This window comes from Blennius ocellaris (genome assembly GCF_963422515.1).
Source record: "Blennius ocellaris genome assembly, chromosome: 23".
NCBI lineage: Eukaryota > Metazoa > Chordata > Actinopteri > Blenniiformes > Blenniidae > Blennius > Blennius ocellaris.
The window spans coordinates 6,611,422-6,629,034 of NC_137672.1; the positions used below are offsets into that span (position 1 = coordinate 6,611,422).

General features: G+C 42.5%; 1 protein-coding gene across 1 annotated transcript in view; it reads right to left on the reverse strand.

The window, feature by feature from the left end:
• nrxn2b (neurexin 2b) overlaps positions 1–17,613 on the reverse strand; it is a gene marked incomplete at its 3' end in the record, with an annotated part of 753,200 nt that overhangs the window by 340,372 nt on the left and 395,215 nt on the right. The window contains exon 15 of the mRNA XM_080519167.1: positions 15,051–15,170. Within this exon, the coding sequence (XP_080375293.1) occupies positions 15,051–15,170 (120 nt within the window). The remainder of the gene's footprint in view (positions 1–15,050; positions 15,171–17,613) is intronic.

A 17,613-nucleotide genomic window follows, 5' to 3' on the forward strand; every position in this document is an offset into this window, starting at 1 on the left:
AAACACAGTGGAACACATGTACAGTGAAATAAGCCTTGGCATGATACAAGAGTGAAAGAGCTGCAGTCACCCTAAAAATATATATGAATTAATTCTTGCTTGCGGCCAGTGTGTGTGTGTGTGTGTGTGTGTGTGTGTGTGTGTGTGTGTGTGGTTTCATTTCAAAAACAACCAACAGCCCCAACTCGTAGCCTGGAATGCTAGCTCCATAATCACCAGTGTATCTACCATTTCCATGTAAATGGACAGAGTGCAAAACTATTCTGAATCAAGACTGCAAAAACCATGGCTTTTCTCTTCAAACTTGTTTTGTGTAAATGGGTCCGACCGACATTTCTGGACTCAAGATCACACTTTTGTAATTTTTTGCAATGAGTCCACACACATGCACACAGAGAACAATATGCTGTAAATATTGACAATGAACTGGGAATCATGACAGAGTGGAGTTTCCTTCTTCTACAGAGGCAGAGTCTGAGCGATTTTAAAACTTCCACCCAAAAAGTTGTGTTTTTAGTGGCTCCTTGCACCAAAAATGGAATGAAGATTTGTTTGTTTGGTTTTTTTTTCCACTTGGGAAAATCTACTGTGAAATCAGTTAAGTGAAATAGAATCTAAATCTTCAGAAAAGAGGAGCGAGTGGTCCTGCTGCTTTATCTCCAGCGTTTATCACCTCACTGGTCAACAGATCCATCCACCGCCTTTCAGCAATGGCTGCTTCCAACGCCAGAAGAGGAGCGAAGCGAACAAAGTTCAAAATGTACAAGCTGACGCTCCGATGGGAGCCGCTCGTGATTTATGTGATAACAGTGTCAGTCTCAACGTGAATGCTGACCGGGACTCGTGACTGCTGCAAATCTCCCCGGGCCTACTTAAACGAGACGATTACAAAGAGCAACATACAGCCATTCTGTTGGATCCATTATGAGGCATCTGTCGTGTGTCAGACTTCTGGACGGCGATGTTCACGAGCAACATTGAATTTACAAGAGAAAATGTGCTTGACTGCCTCATATGAAACTTCTGATTTGCATGCTCTTCAGCTTTCAGTCGCATTTACACGTAACCGCTTAACAACTGCCAGAGTTCATGGAAAGCGTTGCTATTACTCTATTACGGCAATCATCCGTGCCATTGATTTTTCATTTCCTTTTTTTAAAAAGGGGTACCGCAGAGGGAACAGTGTCTGCCGAGTTCAATCATGGCTTCAGATGAAGTGAATATTTTTTCAATACCCATTTTAAGCTCCTTGTCATCACATATTCAATTGTTATTTTCGACAAAAATACAAGAAAATCCAAGTCGGGGACACAAATTCCAGCATGTCGCGAAACACTTTGTAATGAGAACCTCAACCTATATTAGTTTTATCTTGGGGTTGGAAAAAACAAAGTCATTCATAAAAATAAAACAATAACATAAGAGAACCAGACCATACGTTATTTAATACATTCATTATGATTCTCTTGAATGTATGAATGAAAAAGGTTTTATAAGTCCAACACTTAAAGCTAATGATTCAACTATTTGTGAAGAACAACACCTTCGATTACAACTAATAGCTTCAACTTGTTTTTGTCGTCAATATATGTTTTTTCACCTGAAAAAAAACTCGTGTGACTCGAAATATTGTCATTCGGGGAGTTGAGCTGTCAGGACTGTGAAATTGCCCAAGAATTAATTCACTTGTCTGATGCAAACTGAAGTTACAACAGTCGTGAGGAAGAAGATTCATTTAATCTTGATTTTAGCTGAAGTTACATCAGTCAGTGGGAGGAAGATGCTTTGTAATCCGAATGTGACTTGAAGTTACATGAGTTAGGAGGAATAAACTGTGGATTTTAGCTGAAGCTGGTGGGAGGAAAATGAGCTGTAATCTGAATGATGAGTTGATGAATTACTAAAAGTAGTGGCATTACAACAGTGTTACCATATATATATATATATATATATACCATAATATATCCACTGAATGTACAATGGCAGGAAGACCACTATCTTCAATACACACTGTCTTTCCAATTCACTTTCATTTACTTTTTTTTGTTAACGTTTAACTTTCTCATGTTTAAAAATCTTAACATGGGATTTTTCCCTCGGCGATTGGGAAGCGGCGAAGGAAAACCAGGGGAGCTGGAGCTGTATGGAAAATGAAGAGAGGGCAGGTAGAGGAGTTGAGGAAGGGGGCAGGAAGCCGAGGAAAGTCAAGGTGAAGAGGAGGCTGTCAGCTCGACTTATCGACAGCCCCGAACCCCCGCGGGGATAAATACAAGGGAGGTGCGTGTCTGGATGTGTGCGCGTGCGTCCGCGTGTGTTCATGTCAGTCCTGATGATCTGCCATGTCAACTTGAGTAAAGGTCTCCCTCGGTGCCGGCGCCCTCAGGAAACATCGACATTCTCAGTTGAATTCCCTGCGTCTGCAGAAGTGTGTGTGCGTGTGTGTGCGCGTGTGTGTGTGTGTGTGTGTGTGTGTGTGTGTGTAGGAAAGCAATCAAGCGCGAGAAAAAGAAGACAATGAGGGAATCTGACTGCCTAACGAAGAGACTGAATTCCACGAGTCAACAGTATTATCAAACATTTATTGTACTCGGAGAGAAACCTGAACCTCCGACTATTCAGCTGGACGGCACCGTCAACGGTGAATTGTCCCGGCTGTCATTCACGCTGACAAATGCGGCGCCTTCCTCTGGAGATAGGTCACCTGTCCAGTCTGACGGAAAGAAGGCAGGAGCAAAGGTTCATCTATCACGCTGCGTGTCTGTTTTACAAACTGTTCATTACAAGCACACAGGCAGTGGGTGGATGGCTGTCTGAATGGGTTCCCCCCGCTTCTTGGGCCAGTGGTGAGAAAACACGGGACACAGTGGACACTTCATATACAATCTCAGTCTTTGTTCACACTAAAGACAAAGGAGCCACAGGTTCAACCGAAATGTGCTCCTTCGGGACTAAACAATTAAAATAACAGAATTTTGAAGCCATGTTTCATGTACTATCTCACAAAAAGCAGACATAGTACTTACTAATTCCAGAAACTTTTGTGGCTAAAAAGAAAATGCTTTTCATCCTATTTATGTGGATTAAAAACGATTCTGATTATGTGATGTATTCACATCACAGCACAACTCGCTTTATATTAATTACAAATGCTGGGCCGCTGAAAACACAGCCTTCTGTGTGTGATGCAACATGGGATCACTTCATCTGCTCGGGTTTATTTAAAACAAATGTCAACAACTGTGAAAACACACACACACACACGCACACACACGCACACACGCACACAGACAAAAAACAATATCAGAATTCTACAAAAAGTCCGACAGTGAAGATGTGCAATGTTTTTGATGAATTGCTTGCAGGCCTTTAGGCAATATTGTGTGAGAATGGGACAAACTGGACACCTTGGAAATACACTCACATTCTGTGGCTTCGAGCTAAACTGTTTGTTTTCTTTGTGTGTGAAAAGAAGCAAAGCCTTTTTTCATATATTAAAATATCCATACCGTTTGACCATGAGTCAAAGCAAGTCAAAAAAGGAGTTTCAAATGGATGGAAACTAAGACTTTCTGCATCTGCCAACTGTGTCGAGGCTTACGCTGGCGTTTGTAATGCAACACACGTGCACACACCTCACACCCAAAGTGCATCTCCCCGAGTCATGTTTACACCCGTTTGATTGCGAAATGTGTGCATGGCATTTGGAAGTGCATTTGCACTGCTGAATACAATCGTACCCCGGAATATTGGCACCTTTCAGATATGCAATGCTGCCATTTACAAATGGTGAACAAAGGATTTGACTAATTTGGGTTGTGTGAAGGTGAGAAATAATTTATATTGCTTGGTTTCTTTCCCCTTTCCCGTCCATTCTCTCCACAAAAGCAAGCTCTCTTGATTATTTGCTGTTTTTTTGTTAATGGACACTCTGGTTCAAAATCTTGTGCAATCTTTCAATAAAAGCAAAGTCCAAAAAAACTATTTCTTTAGCTCAAAATAGCATATTTACACAGCCCAAAAAGAAAGTTATTGCCACTTTTCTGCTTTTTTTTTGTTTTGTTTTGTTTTGTTAACCCAAAGTAACAGGCAGATGTCTAGCTTACCTGCCAAAGCTAGCAGACTCACAGACAAACAGAAAGTCTGGGGAAAAGAGATGAAGTGCAGAATGTTTACTGAAACCTGAAGTTTAAAGGATTTTCCCACTGAGGAATTTGAAAAATAAATATGAGAGTAGTTCCAAATGGTATGACGAGATAAGGCGACCTGGAACTACTGTTATTGTAATAATTCACGTTTTGAGCGTCAGCTTGATTTAATAACCTCCGTGCACGGAGGTGGAGGACTCAGAGATGGGTATGTTGATTGAAATTTTCAATTAATACAGTGCAAGAGTTTCAGCTAGGAGCCCGCTCCAGCAAAAGCATTATTTCCACCTCAGCCAAAAGTCGTGCCAAGCTATTACTTACAGCCACTGCCCTCGGTGCAACAGGCCACAGAATGTGGCCATCCACCCTCGACCAATCCCCTTCAAGCTCTTGACATGGTGACTCCCAAAGTCCAATGGGCTTAACGCTGCCCTCCTTTTGGAGAAGCCAAAATTGCTTTTGCATGCCCAAACACTATTTCACAACTCACTCGCAGCCTCTTCTTCCCTCCGCTTTTCCATCCGTACTTTCATTTTTCTGCCCGCGCTTTCATTCACGCACGGTCTGCAAATGGGAAGATAGCTGCAACCGCCGCGGTCGCTACCCGTCTCATTTTTTGGAGCGACCTACCACTGAGAACTTGAGCGAGGAGGGGAGGCATGTCGGGTGTGTGTGTGTGTGTGTGTGTGTGTGTGTGTGTTTTTGAGAGGGTATTTAGTGGCTTAGGGGGGAAAGAAACAGAAAGCAAACTGAGTAATTATTCAGGATTCACACTGCGTCTGTGGCCTAATGAGGTGGCGGGTAATTGTTGGGTCCGGACAGCAGCACTTTGGGGCCGGGGAGAAGACGAGAGCCACCAACAAGGTGGGAGGCATGAATAACAAATCTGGATGAGACTGAGAACAGAATGTCGGAGAGCACGTGTGGGGAAAAAAAAAAAAAATCGAGCCAGTCGTTGCCTATGAGCTCCTTTTATTTGGTTCTTCGCTTGTCTTTTTCCCCGTCGACTTGCCGTCTGTTTCCTGAGTTCCTTCATTGGCTCATGACGTTTGCGGGGAGGATTTTTATTTTATTTTTTCTAAGGGCCTGCTTATTCATTCCTCCTGAGTTTTGACTGAGTGATTTCAGCTGCTGATGAGAACCTGCGAGGTCTAAAGCCCCCCCACAAGACTATACTGATCCACGCGGCGTCAAGCTCCGAGTCCATGCTGAAGCCGGCGTGACCTTGATCATAGCAACTGGCCTGACAATCGATGCTAAGCCTGAAACACGTGCAGTACACATACAAAAGAGGCAGGCTTCCATTCTGATTCATACACCCACAGGTCCCTTTGATCCCTGCATCCCCAACACTAACTCTGCTTTTCTTTGCATTTCAGGCAAAGTAAATGGTCACCTGTGGAGTCGCTGGCGAGGACGAGCGCAAATGCATTTCAGTGATCAGGATTCATTAAAGTTCGACGAGGAGAGATGGACAAGAAGAGCTGGACGTGACCAGCGCCAGTCGAAGCCCATCAAGCCTATCAAGCATTAACAGTAGGCTAGCAAAAGCAAGAAGTACCACACTTAGCGACCGGCACTTAGTCCTTTAGAATTGCTCAGAGTCGATTTGCCTCGTGCGGACGGCGCTCACAAGGCATAAATAAAGGAACTTGAGGAATAAAGAGCTCCACTAAATGCGCACTCAACGAAAGATAACAGCGCAGTTTCCAGATAGAGGTGGAAAACGGCATAAAAGTAGCCGTGATTCGCCCCTGTCGATGTACCGCAAGACGGCATAACAGCCTTTCTCAAAGCACCTCGCTACGAGCAATTTTGTCAACAATTTTCCTGGTTAAAGGTAGAAAACTGAACGCATAATTATGGCAGAAACTAGCAAGGAAACACTGCAAGGTTAAAAGCGAGCAGGTGTTTTGACTAAATATGATATTCTGGTGTTATATATGGTCACGCAGTGTTGATATATTTGTACTTATCAGACATGAAAAACAAATGTCTATACAATATGCTAATGTTAACTAAACCTAATAATGTGAGTGAAAACGATACGTCAACAATTACCCAGGGTTCTCAACCTGAGTTTTATTGCTGATGTAAAAACACAGAGGAATTGAAACGATGCTAGTAGTGATGGTACCTGAGTCTGGTCTGATTTATTCATCCCATAATCCAGAAATTGCTTTGCTCTGTGACTTGGCTACAGTCTGATTACAATACCTGATTTAAAGTTATCCCTGCAGAGGGAGCAGTACTTGCAAAATGTGGCTGATTTCAAGTTGTCAGGCGAAAAATAAAAACTTTCAGGTGTGTTTCGGGGGTCTGTTTACACAACAACGATGTTCGGGACCACTGAAGACACAGATTTATAAACTTCCCAGAGTGAGAATCTTTGAAAACAATCCGTCTCTGCGAGGGGAGAAAAATGCAATGAGACGGACTATCACGACAATGTTTGCCACTATAGTGTCATGACTCGCAGTCCATATTCTCCTGGGACTTGGTAGCTTTATAGTTGAGCGTCACCATGACAACAATCCAACTCCATACGAATGTTGGCAGAATTGTCAATGTTAATGTTTATAGTGCATTGTTCTCTGCGCACGAGTGCACAGACAGTAACAGCATGCACTCGTGGCACAACATAAAACTACATAATTTTCAAAACATTGCTGTTTAAACACAAAAAAGGAAAAAAGGATGCATTTTCACATTGGCGTGCAATGTTGTCGCGTAAACGGGACCTAAGGTCTGCACCTGAAATTGGAGTGAAATTTTGGTCGCTTTTAATTTTTTCAATACTTCCTTAGAGTCCCTTTTACTTCTCGAGAAAATAATCAAACTCTCATAGCGGTCCTTTATGTAGTGTATTTCTCTCCATGTGAACAAACCTGATGTAGTTTGTCTGCACTGTCCATTCCTTTCCGAAGGTCTAACATTCTCTTTATTGGCCTCCGTTAAAAAAATGTCTCTATTCCACCACCATTGCGTATCTATTCATGACAACCTCAGAGCAGGAAAAGCCTCAGGGTCGATGAGATCTCTCAATGTACCCCTGATTGAGAACCACGGGTTTCGAGTCCAAGCTTACAGAAACAGCAAACTCTTTCAATTCATACAAACCTAAATAGAGGGTAAATAAAGAGACGAGGCATTGGGAGGGGGGGGCGCAGATTGAAATCAGCAGTGCCGCAAACACAGCAGCGCTCTGCGCTCCATTAGTATGCTCGACGGCAGCGTGTGCCAGCAGCTGGATCCAGTGTACACATGCACATGTGCAGCTAACGCCCAGCGAGCGCTATGCAGTGGAACAGAGGATCCCACATACGCATGCTCGCCTCCCAGGATCTCCGTCCCTCTCGGGCCGCGTCGTCTCTCGGCTGCGCCGAACGTACCCGGAGAATGAAAAGCGAGACTGAGAGCGAGGGAGGGGGGAGAAACAAAGGCCTCGTACTGCAACGCACTTACACAGCATCTCTGTCTGAGCTGGTTCCAGATGAATAAGGCAGAATACCAAGTGGCCCACTTATACGCTGCGCAGAGACAAATAGACCAGTCAATCACTGCAGGCTGCTGCTGAATAACAAATGCTCTCTGGTGTGTGTGTGTATGTGTGTTAGATTTTTTTTTTTTTTCCTCATTTCATTTGTTCCATAAACGCATCGCTATGCATAAACATAGTGTAACAGTGTGGGAAACAACCTCCACTTCCAGTGGAACGTGATGTGCTTTTCATCGTTACACCAGATAAACCAGACTACCAATGGAGATGGATAATGAGAGGGCCGCGGTACAAAAAGCTTCCACAATCCCGCTGAAGGTAATGGAGCCGCCATTAGTGAGCTCTGAAGACCAACACGTGACAGCAGCTATCAGGAGAAAGCCTACAACATGTGGAATTTGAGGTAACGGCAAGTGCAGAAGAAAAGATTTGCTACGACTGGGTTTGACTTCAGGTTGTCTGTTCGAGTTTGTCCTGCGATGGACTGACGACTTGTCCAGGGTGAATCCTGCCCTCGTCCAGCGTTGACAGGGATTGGCTCCAGCACCTCCGAACAGGATGAAGCGAAATAGAAGGGTCTGACTGCTAACTGTTTTTCTCACTGTTTCAAAGCCAGAAACAAACAATTGCTTCAGGGAAAACATTTTTGTACAGTCTCATGTTATGCAAATACATTGTTGATATTATGTGTGGAACAGTCTTTATTCATGCATGCACATGATTTACCGAAAGACATAACTTGGCAGAGGACTTCTTGGAAATGACAGTGTAGACACATGAAATAGGGGTGAAAAAAACAGACACCTAAATTATTTTAACTTGTTATCAAAGTACTATTGGCACATGTTCATACTTCTTTTGTAATATGATGCTCATCCAGCCTTCTGATGGACTTGCAATCAATCAATGTAACACAGTTGGTGACTGTACTGAATGTGTCTTTTTCTTTAAAGTATAAAAATATACTTCTTTTTATTTTAACAGTAGCCTGTAATGTCAGACAGTTCCAGGGTGCTCTGTTGTGGCATATCAGTGAACCGGAGAAAGATAGTGAATTGAAGCAGAGTCAACATTCAGTGTCAAATAAATTTGGCAACAAAGCAACCAAATGCTGTCATTTTAAGCCATTTCACGGCAATTCCGGGTGTCTTAGATCCAAAAATTATCAAATAAAGTCAGTTGTGTGAATTGAAGTACAAGTAATTATCAAGAAATTGTTTTCAATTAGTATTAGTATAGATCTGATCTGAAAATAAAGCTGCTATGATGCAGTGTGGCCAAACCACGAGCCTCACAATCATGCCTTCACTGTCAAAAAGTGTGTGAAAATGTCAGAAATCTCAGTTTCTTCTCTACAAAATGTCAGAGTTGATGGCATGTTTACCCAAACTTTGGATCCCGCTGCTATACAGACTGTTGTGAAGAAAATATGAATTTTACTGGTGCCAGGGAACTTTCCCTTCAGTCATGTTTTTTTTTTTTTTACGTTAGTGTCTCCTCCAGGCCGCCTCTCTGGAGTGCAGTATGTCAGAGAACAGTGACCAACGCGAGAGATGCACACACTGCAACTCGACAAAACAAGAGTTTTCTCTATTGGGATCTGATCCATTCCGGCACAACATAGACTGTCGCATTGCTCAGTAGCACTGCTGCAGTGCAACCGTGACAAATTCATCAGGGCACAAAGTGAGAGGTATGGACACTGTGTCTTATTCTGACGGTGAAAGGCAGTGGGGTTGACTCTAGGCTACGACAATATCATTTCAAAACCAGATTCCTGCCATCAAACGGCTTCTTTATCACTTGTTTCTTTTTCTGATCTGTCGTGAATAAGGAAAAAAAAGATCCAGGTCTTGTTTACACAATGATTTTTTGTGTGTTGTTCCACAAAAAATTCATATTTAGACAGAAGCCTTTTGAAAACAATGTTTTCGGCAGAAATGCTGGAAATGTTCCAAGTTAGCGTGCCCTTTTCGAAAAGTAGCATTTTCAGGGGCTCGGAGTACCCTTGTGAAGTAAGCAGATACTCAAACCGTAATGAAAGTTTCCTGTTTTCACTTGAAAACATTAAAAAAATAGGACGATGGAGGAAGATTAACAACAATTTATTGTTATCACAGTATCAACATGTGGCACGAGTGCACACAAGCTCTACAAATTCAAAATGACCAAAATGTTGTTTGTGGTGATTTATGCATCCTCTACTTGAGTATTCTCTCACAAATCAAATCGTTATCGCAATACTCAATATTATTGCACGTTCGCTTGATATCACGCCACCCTAAAGTTCAAACTCATCATGTTCCGCCTTGCACTCGTGGTTAATCCATGTTACACCAGCGTCAAATGGAAGAATAATTAAACATCTACTTAAACCAATCATTTCCACGAGTCCCTGTTCACACGTTGCCTTGTTTGATGGGCGCGTCTTGGGGCAGAGCGATTTTAAGACGTTTTTGACAACATCACAGCTGAAGCAGTCACATCGGAGCACTCCTGAACGCAGGCCAAGTCTCATCAACACCATCAGAAGGGCCAAACAAGCTCCCCAGATTATCCCAGTGCCGCTGCCAGCCAATCACCATGGTCACATTCAAGTTCTGTGTCCCACCTTTCTCTCCGGTCATTAAAGTTTGACATCTTTTAAAGGGAACTGCAATTAGAGGCAGAAAATGACTTTTTTTTTTTATTGTCAAACCCAAAAACTACTGCGATAACATTCAGTGACACAAAACTACGTAGGAATCAGGAATCAGCCTTTAAACAAGCTGCGATTTGAGGCCAAGTGACTCATCGCCTTTTCAATTATCCCAGTTTGAGGAATTTTTTCTTTTTTGGCAATATTTGGAAATGATAATTGCATTAGACATGGAAAGAAGGCTTCAAAATATGTTTTTTGGTTACTGAGGTCAGCCCATTGCATATCCTTTGTAGTTAATGGGATTGGCTGATGTCCAACAGCACAAAAACTCAAATGGAGACAAATGACATCAGTTTATCTGGTATGAAACATCGGTGTTGGAAAATGACGGGAAATTGATCTTTTTTTCTTTTTTTTTTTCTGCGTGTTTGCAATATCTCTGCCACTGAGCTCAGTCTGCATTCATAAATAATAAGCGTTGTGTCAATAATTGTGACAGCTTCTCCTCCCGGAGTGGAACAAATGATTCTGGGTTTAAAACAAAGAAATTTGACTTGAGCTCTTGTGCACTGGCTGACGGACAGAAAACATCACCTCTGATGAGCAACTGCGGCTCTAAAAACACAACAAATCACATCATTTTTGCTCATGAAAGGAAAAATAAAACGTTTTTTGCACTTTCTTTTACTGAGAATCTTCTGTGTCCACTGACACAAGGTGTGTGTGGGCGTGTGTTGTATATGTGCAATGCTTCCGCACCGGCGGGGGGGGGAGAGAGAGAGAGAGAGAGAGAGAGGGAGGAAAAGTGTGACCGGGTGGCAGGCCTGTTCTTTGAGATTCATTGTGCTGGCCCAGTTCCCAACCCTTTCTCTTTTGATGACATGTGTCTATACCTTTCATAGAGCTACAAAGCAAAGAGACCGGCGCACCTGTTTATTCTCTCATTAATCATGCAGACACACGTGCCGGATCCGAGCTATACCATTTGTGTGGCGACAGGAAACCCAACAAAGGGATTAAAACCTTTCAAAGCAATCAGTTTCATGTACGCAGATGACATATCCGGGCCAGAGATGTGAAACTGGAAGATTCCAGACCATTTTACTCTGGCGAGCAACCCAGAGAATACCTTTTGATTCGTGGTTTCCCCAAAATAAATGCTCCGTGGCGACGCGATAAGTCCTACCTTTGTTTTGCCGAGCAGGCTCAAGAAAAAATTCCCCGACGTTCAGAAAAGTGTTGACTCACAGATAAAGCCGTGAGGAAGACGAGGGGAGTCAGTAAGACGGAAGAAAGACAAAGGAAGAAGAGATGGCTGGCGAGAAGGAGCCAAAAGGTTCCAGTTCGGCGAGATCTCAAGGTCAAGATGTGAAATGTGTTTTTTCTGTTGTTTGGAAACACCGATGAAAGAAGGAAGGCAAGTCGGAAGGTGTGCGGCTGCTGTGAGGGAGGAAGACAGAGCGAAAAAAAACAGCATGCACACAGGAGCGAGGCTGACACGCTGCAGTATAACACATCTGGAAAACCACAAACTGGGTGTGTAGCACTTCCCCAGGTGAAAACGGCCAAACATAAAGCCCGAGGGCCAAAACCGGCCCACAAGAGGCTCCAATCCAGCTGTACCACCATGTTCAAGCCATGTTGTCAGGGTGACTTCGTAAAAGCAACCAGAGGGTTTCATTAAAATTAGCCTTATGTTGAGATTTTAGTCATTTTTGGTCGCATGTGCTTTGGAAAACGGACATTTTCATCACGTATATTCTTTAAATCAACTGTAAATTTCACAGGCACTATTTCACTGGTCCGTCCCCCTCAAAATAAAATGGGCCTTTATGTGACTCCAGAAATAGAATGAGTTTGACGCCCATGATCTGTTTCATTCTCAAGTTTGCACCCAACTTGTACCTCGTTACATATTTAGCTTTTTTCTAACAGATTGATTTGGTCTCGAGCTGCAAAATCTATTTAACCTTTAAAAGTTTATAAACTTTTAAAGCTGTTTTGGTTGTTTTTATTTAGTTATTTTTTTACATTTTTAGTGGATTAAGCAATTTCACCTGCTTTATATGTTTTAGGTTTTTTTTTTGCCACACCAGCTTTTTGTGAACTGATTTTTAGCTAAAATGGCCTCAAAATATTATCTCATTTGCATTTTAATAGTCTCAGCTGTTTTAAATTCATTTGACCTGTTTTAGTCATTTCGGCTAATTTTGCAGTTTAACCTTCGTTGGGTCTTTTAATTTGAACCTCATCAGTTTCAACCATTCAACTGTGTTTAGATTGTTTTAGACTATTTATTTTTCAGCGTTTAGATTTTGAAGCCGTTTTCTTCAACTAATTTAGGTATCACATGTTGCTTTATGCTGTGTGATGAGTCTCTTTAAGGAAATATGAATTAGATACATGTTTATTTTAGCATAGTTTTGTGAAAGCTGCAGACGTGATTTATGGTTACAAAACCTAAAAGAAGAGGCTATTTTAACGTCCATGTCATCTGCTTCAGGACATTTTCATGTTGTGATGTTTCTTTTATGTGAACTGACCCTGAGCATCCTGAAATGTGGCGCTAAATAAAATCTTTCATTATTATCACTGTCTAACTCAATCTCCACTTGCAGGCATGAACTAAGTTTGGAACAAATTGAAATCCCTGACAAAGCAAGTACGGAAAAACCAATACCACTCTGAGATTGTGTATTATAAAGTGTTTAAAGGCAGATAGTGAGGAGAATTTAATAATCTCCCTCCCCTGATTGGATAGCAAGCAATGTTCTTCATACAGTGGACGTGTTATAGCACAGAATGGCAACCTCGCAGCAGAACATCATTGCACAGGTTGGAATAAACGGGAAGGAAAGAGCTTCAACCAGCAACCAACTGATCCGATGAGTCAGATTCTGTTTTGTGAGCGCAAACGAGACGAAAAGACGTCATGATGGCGTGATTTAGAGGCCTCGCGTGGCGCAAAGCACTTGAGTGTGCGTTTCTCTGTGTGCGTTTGATCGGGCTGCTGGTGAAGTCCTTCCCCCCGGTGCGCACATTCTCACAACATTCACACGTCTCCTACGTGATCTCCCGCCCTGACGTGTGTCGATTCGCTCCCCTGCTCCACTTCTACCTGTCATCCTCCAAACCAGCAGGTTCAAGCTGCTAACTCTCCCCACAGGCAACAGCTCCAACACAGGACTGCATGACTCTCCCTCCTCACCCTCCCCTTCATTTGCTTCCCTCTTCCACTGAGCGAGGGATCTCTGCTTATCTCGCCACGGCTGTCACGCCAAGCGAGCAGTTATTATCGCCTTCCTTTTTTTTTTGCCCAAGACTTCCAGGAGACGGAGGAACACACCTCGCTAATCAGGCCCCTCGCTGTCATGCCCAGCTATATTCCTTGAAGGTAACGGGGCACCCGACATTACGGCGGCAGAGCACAACAATACGAGATAAACTTGATAGCGAATGAAGCGCGGGGCGGCTCGTCAAGGGGTAGGCGAGGGTGATACAGCGGAGCTTTGCAGCCACCACTTCATAAGCAAACAAAGACTTATGCAAACAAGTCTATTAGCCTGTCACCCTGCCTCTGCCCCTGTTTAAATCAAGCCGGAGAGGAGTGCTGAATGCTAATTGTACATGAGCTCTGTGCCACCAAAAGCTGCTGCAGCCGTTCTCCGGGAATAACAAATGTCTCATACTCATATGTAGCTTTGGCGCTCAATCCAATTTCACCTGCCGCGCCTTAATGCTTAACAACGCGAGACATGTCACAACGCTAATGCTCAAACTCATCCGCTGTTCAGAAAAGCTCACAGTGTGGCTCCTGGTATCCGTGTGTGTGTGTGTGTGTGTGTTTAAGTAACGTCTCCAATATAAAGAGGTCAAGATATGTATCTGTATTTACACCTTCTTTTCTAAAGTTCACTGAACATTTCGACAAAGATGACTTTTTTTTTTTTTTTTGCTTCTTCTCCCAACTCAAGCCAGTTCTCACCTCGGCAATATCTATGCAAATGTGTGCACTATCGCTCCGAGGCCGCGACCGGCGGTAAAAGCATTAGCAGAAAGCATATTCCAACGAATGCATACAGCCAAGGTCTGAGAGAAACACTTGAAACATTCAAATAAACATCAGGATCAATCCGCTCCGCTCTCCCCTTCCACCTCCCTGGCTTCACTCCGTGGCTGACAGCCACCCAGCAGGTGACCACGCAGCGGGCGCACGGGGCTTAAATCGCTATTTCTCCTCGCAGCGTGTGTCCGCCGCGCCTCGGGAGCCGAGGAACCAATCTCACGGTGGCGCAACGTTTTGGCTGTGAGTGACGGAAGATTTCCAGAGAAGGACGTTGAGCGACTTTGTGAGGCCGTGGCGTCGTGAAGTAATGGCTCCTTGTTAGCGAATGTTTAAGATTACGTGTCGTGTGTTTATTGAGTCATGTGGCCCAGCCGGGGAGGCGGAGGTAGCTTTGCAAAGTTCTGATGCTCCTAAAGCCGCACAAGGCTCGGGCTGTTTAAAGGTACAAACGTGTTATTCCTATGAATCAAGTGCCTGAAGGTTAAAACACAAGAGCAAATCCCAGTCGAACAATCAGAACTCCAACCAAACAATGTGTCACTTCAAAACCCAACCTGCAGTTGCCTGTGGAGCTTTTGCTTTAATGTCGACTAATCTGAGCCAAAAATCTGTCACTCTGATGGTCTTCCGCTCTGCAGCATTCATTCCCACGGCATGCTTTCGAAACCGCAACAGCCAAGGAAGTGAAGGTTTACTTACGGTCGTTGCAGAACGAGCCGCCATAGGACGTCATGGTGCAGTCGCAGGTGAAGCCCTCCCACTGCTGGAGACACACTCCCTGATGGTAGCAAGACTCCTCCGTACAGGTGGTACTTGGTCCTGAAGGCAAACCCAGAGGGAGAACGTGACGTCCAATGACATTCATCGATGCTGACTATGGTCTTCCATTTCTTTTTTTTTTATCCTCATCACTTTAGTCCAATATAGTATTTTTTTTTACTGAGACATGAAATATTTTAAATGAAAATTAAGTATATGTTTGTTTGTTTTGTTTTTTTTATTTGAAGCACCTGCAAATAAAGCAGTGCTCAAACCACCTCCAAAGGCCCAATGGAATTGTCATTATTTTTTGTTCTTGTTTTTTTTTTTTTTAGGCTTTTTGAACAGTGCCATTAAAAAAGAAAAATAAATTATTTTTCACATTAAACTTGCCTCCGGATCTATTCATGTGGTACAGTCTCAAATTGAATGACTCGTCCTGCCCTTGCCGGTGTTTATCAATTCTGCCTCCAATAGAAATGTTTCTTTAAAAGTGTCTCCTCTCCACCAAACTTCAGCTCATGACTCAAACCCTTTTCATTCTGCATGGAGCCATGTCAAAAAATGTCTCCAAAAAAAGTACTTTGATTCTGAAATTAAGTCGTTTTATAAGATTTGATGAACAGACATCATAATAAGCTTTGGTAATAAAATCTTAGTTGTTCCATTTGGAAGTTATTCTGAAAGTGCTCACATCTTGTTCACAAACATTCATGATTTCTTTAACCATGAAACCCAATTAGTCCCGTACGACGGCATGGAAATTAAACAGCGCCAACTTGTGGCCTGGAATGCTCACTACGTCATTGTCAGTATCCGACATTTGCATGAAAAGGGACGTTTCTGAAAGAAAACTGCACAAAAAAAAAAGTGTTTTCACTTGAAACATTTTGGTGAAAGTGAGGCCTTATTATATTTGCTAATCTACCATCATTATGATGTCCACCCTGCTGGTTCTGGTTTTGACTCCAGAACTGACTTCATTCTTGGTGGCAGGATTTCAACAAGATGCTGGAAACATCTCTGAGATATTAATTTCAATATTGGCAGGATGGCGTCACACTGAGGCTGAATATACCCTGGAATGTTCCAAACATTTCCCAAAGTCCGTTACTGTTGCCTTTTTATCAAGGTATTTGTGTGTAAAGATTCCAGTACATGAGAAGTTCCTGAAATACCATCCCATCCCTAATAGACAGTTCTTGCTTTGTGATTGGCTGTTTGCAAAGTGTGATTGACCATTTTTACATCCTGAAGTGGCAAAAATAAACTAATTTGGGGGATACCATTGTTTTTATAACCTTTCTGCTAAAGCACACTTGCTAAGACAATGAGAACCTATATCTATATCCACTACAATAAGATATTCAACATCAGCCACCCTATTTCATTTAAATGGTTTGTTTTTCACAGAGGCTGTCCTGCAGAGATTTGACATTTCAGCAGCCTTCAGCAAACTGTTGTGATAAGTAGTCGCTTGTGAGAAGGGTAGCAGCTTGCATAGGTTCAATTTGAGAAGTGGAACATGTGCGAAAGATGCAAAACCAAAGCAAACAGAGCCGATAGACGGTTCACCGAGAGTAAAAAAAACAGAAAAGCTTGAGGGGAGGACACCGCGAAGATTTCTCACTGAAGCTTGCAATTGTGATTTCAATGTTTGAAGAGCTGGTGCTCTGTTTGAGATTGAGAGAAAATGGTTCGTATCAGCAAAACTGACACAAAAGACTTTCCATCAACAGTTTTCACTAATGTTCTTTTGGAGCTTCCAGATTGTCCCCCGGAAAGAATCTGAACCCCGATCTGACATCTGACGGCTCAAACATCACAGTGAAGTCAAACACAGGTAGATTGTGTACATTTTGGATATTAATATATATGTTGAATAAGCCTTTTTTTGTTGATGACAATTCTACCAAACCAAATATGTACAACCTGAAAATGTGAGCTCTGATTCACCTCAGTGCTTTTTTTTCTTTTAATGTAAGGTTAGCAAATACTTTCAAACCTTCAGCTATGGGTTCAGTGTTTTTTGCAGCCTCTGGCAGACATGATTGAATGAAAAAACCCTATATGGCTTTCATGCCAATGATATTTATGTAATGTTATCTAATCAAAGGTGGCAAATCATGACAGTGGCAGTTTTTCTTTTGATTGTAATACGAGTATTCTATGCACTTACATATTTTTGCATGGTTAAGCCGTTTTTTTTTTTTTTTTTTGCATGGCCCAAATTTGACCACCCCTTGGTCTGGTCTTGGCAGCTGGCTTGACAAGGGGATGGGCTTCCAAACCACCAGTTTACAACCACATAGGAACCAATGATTCATCATACCAGAATGGTAGATAATCATTTACTAGTATATAAATATTTGTACATGATAACATGAGACACCATAATGTCTAATCACCTATTCAAACTTAATAATTTGATAATCGTATTGTTAATTATCAGACACATCATGTGGACTTGGATTACATTAGATCTGAAAGGTTTCATGTTGTG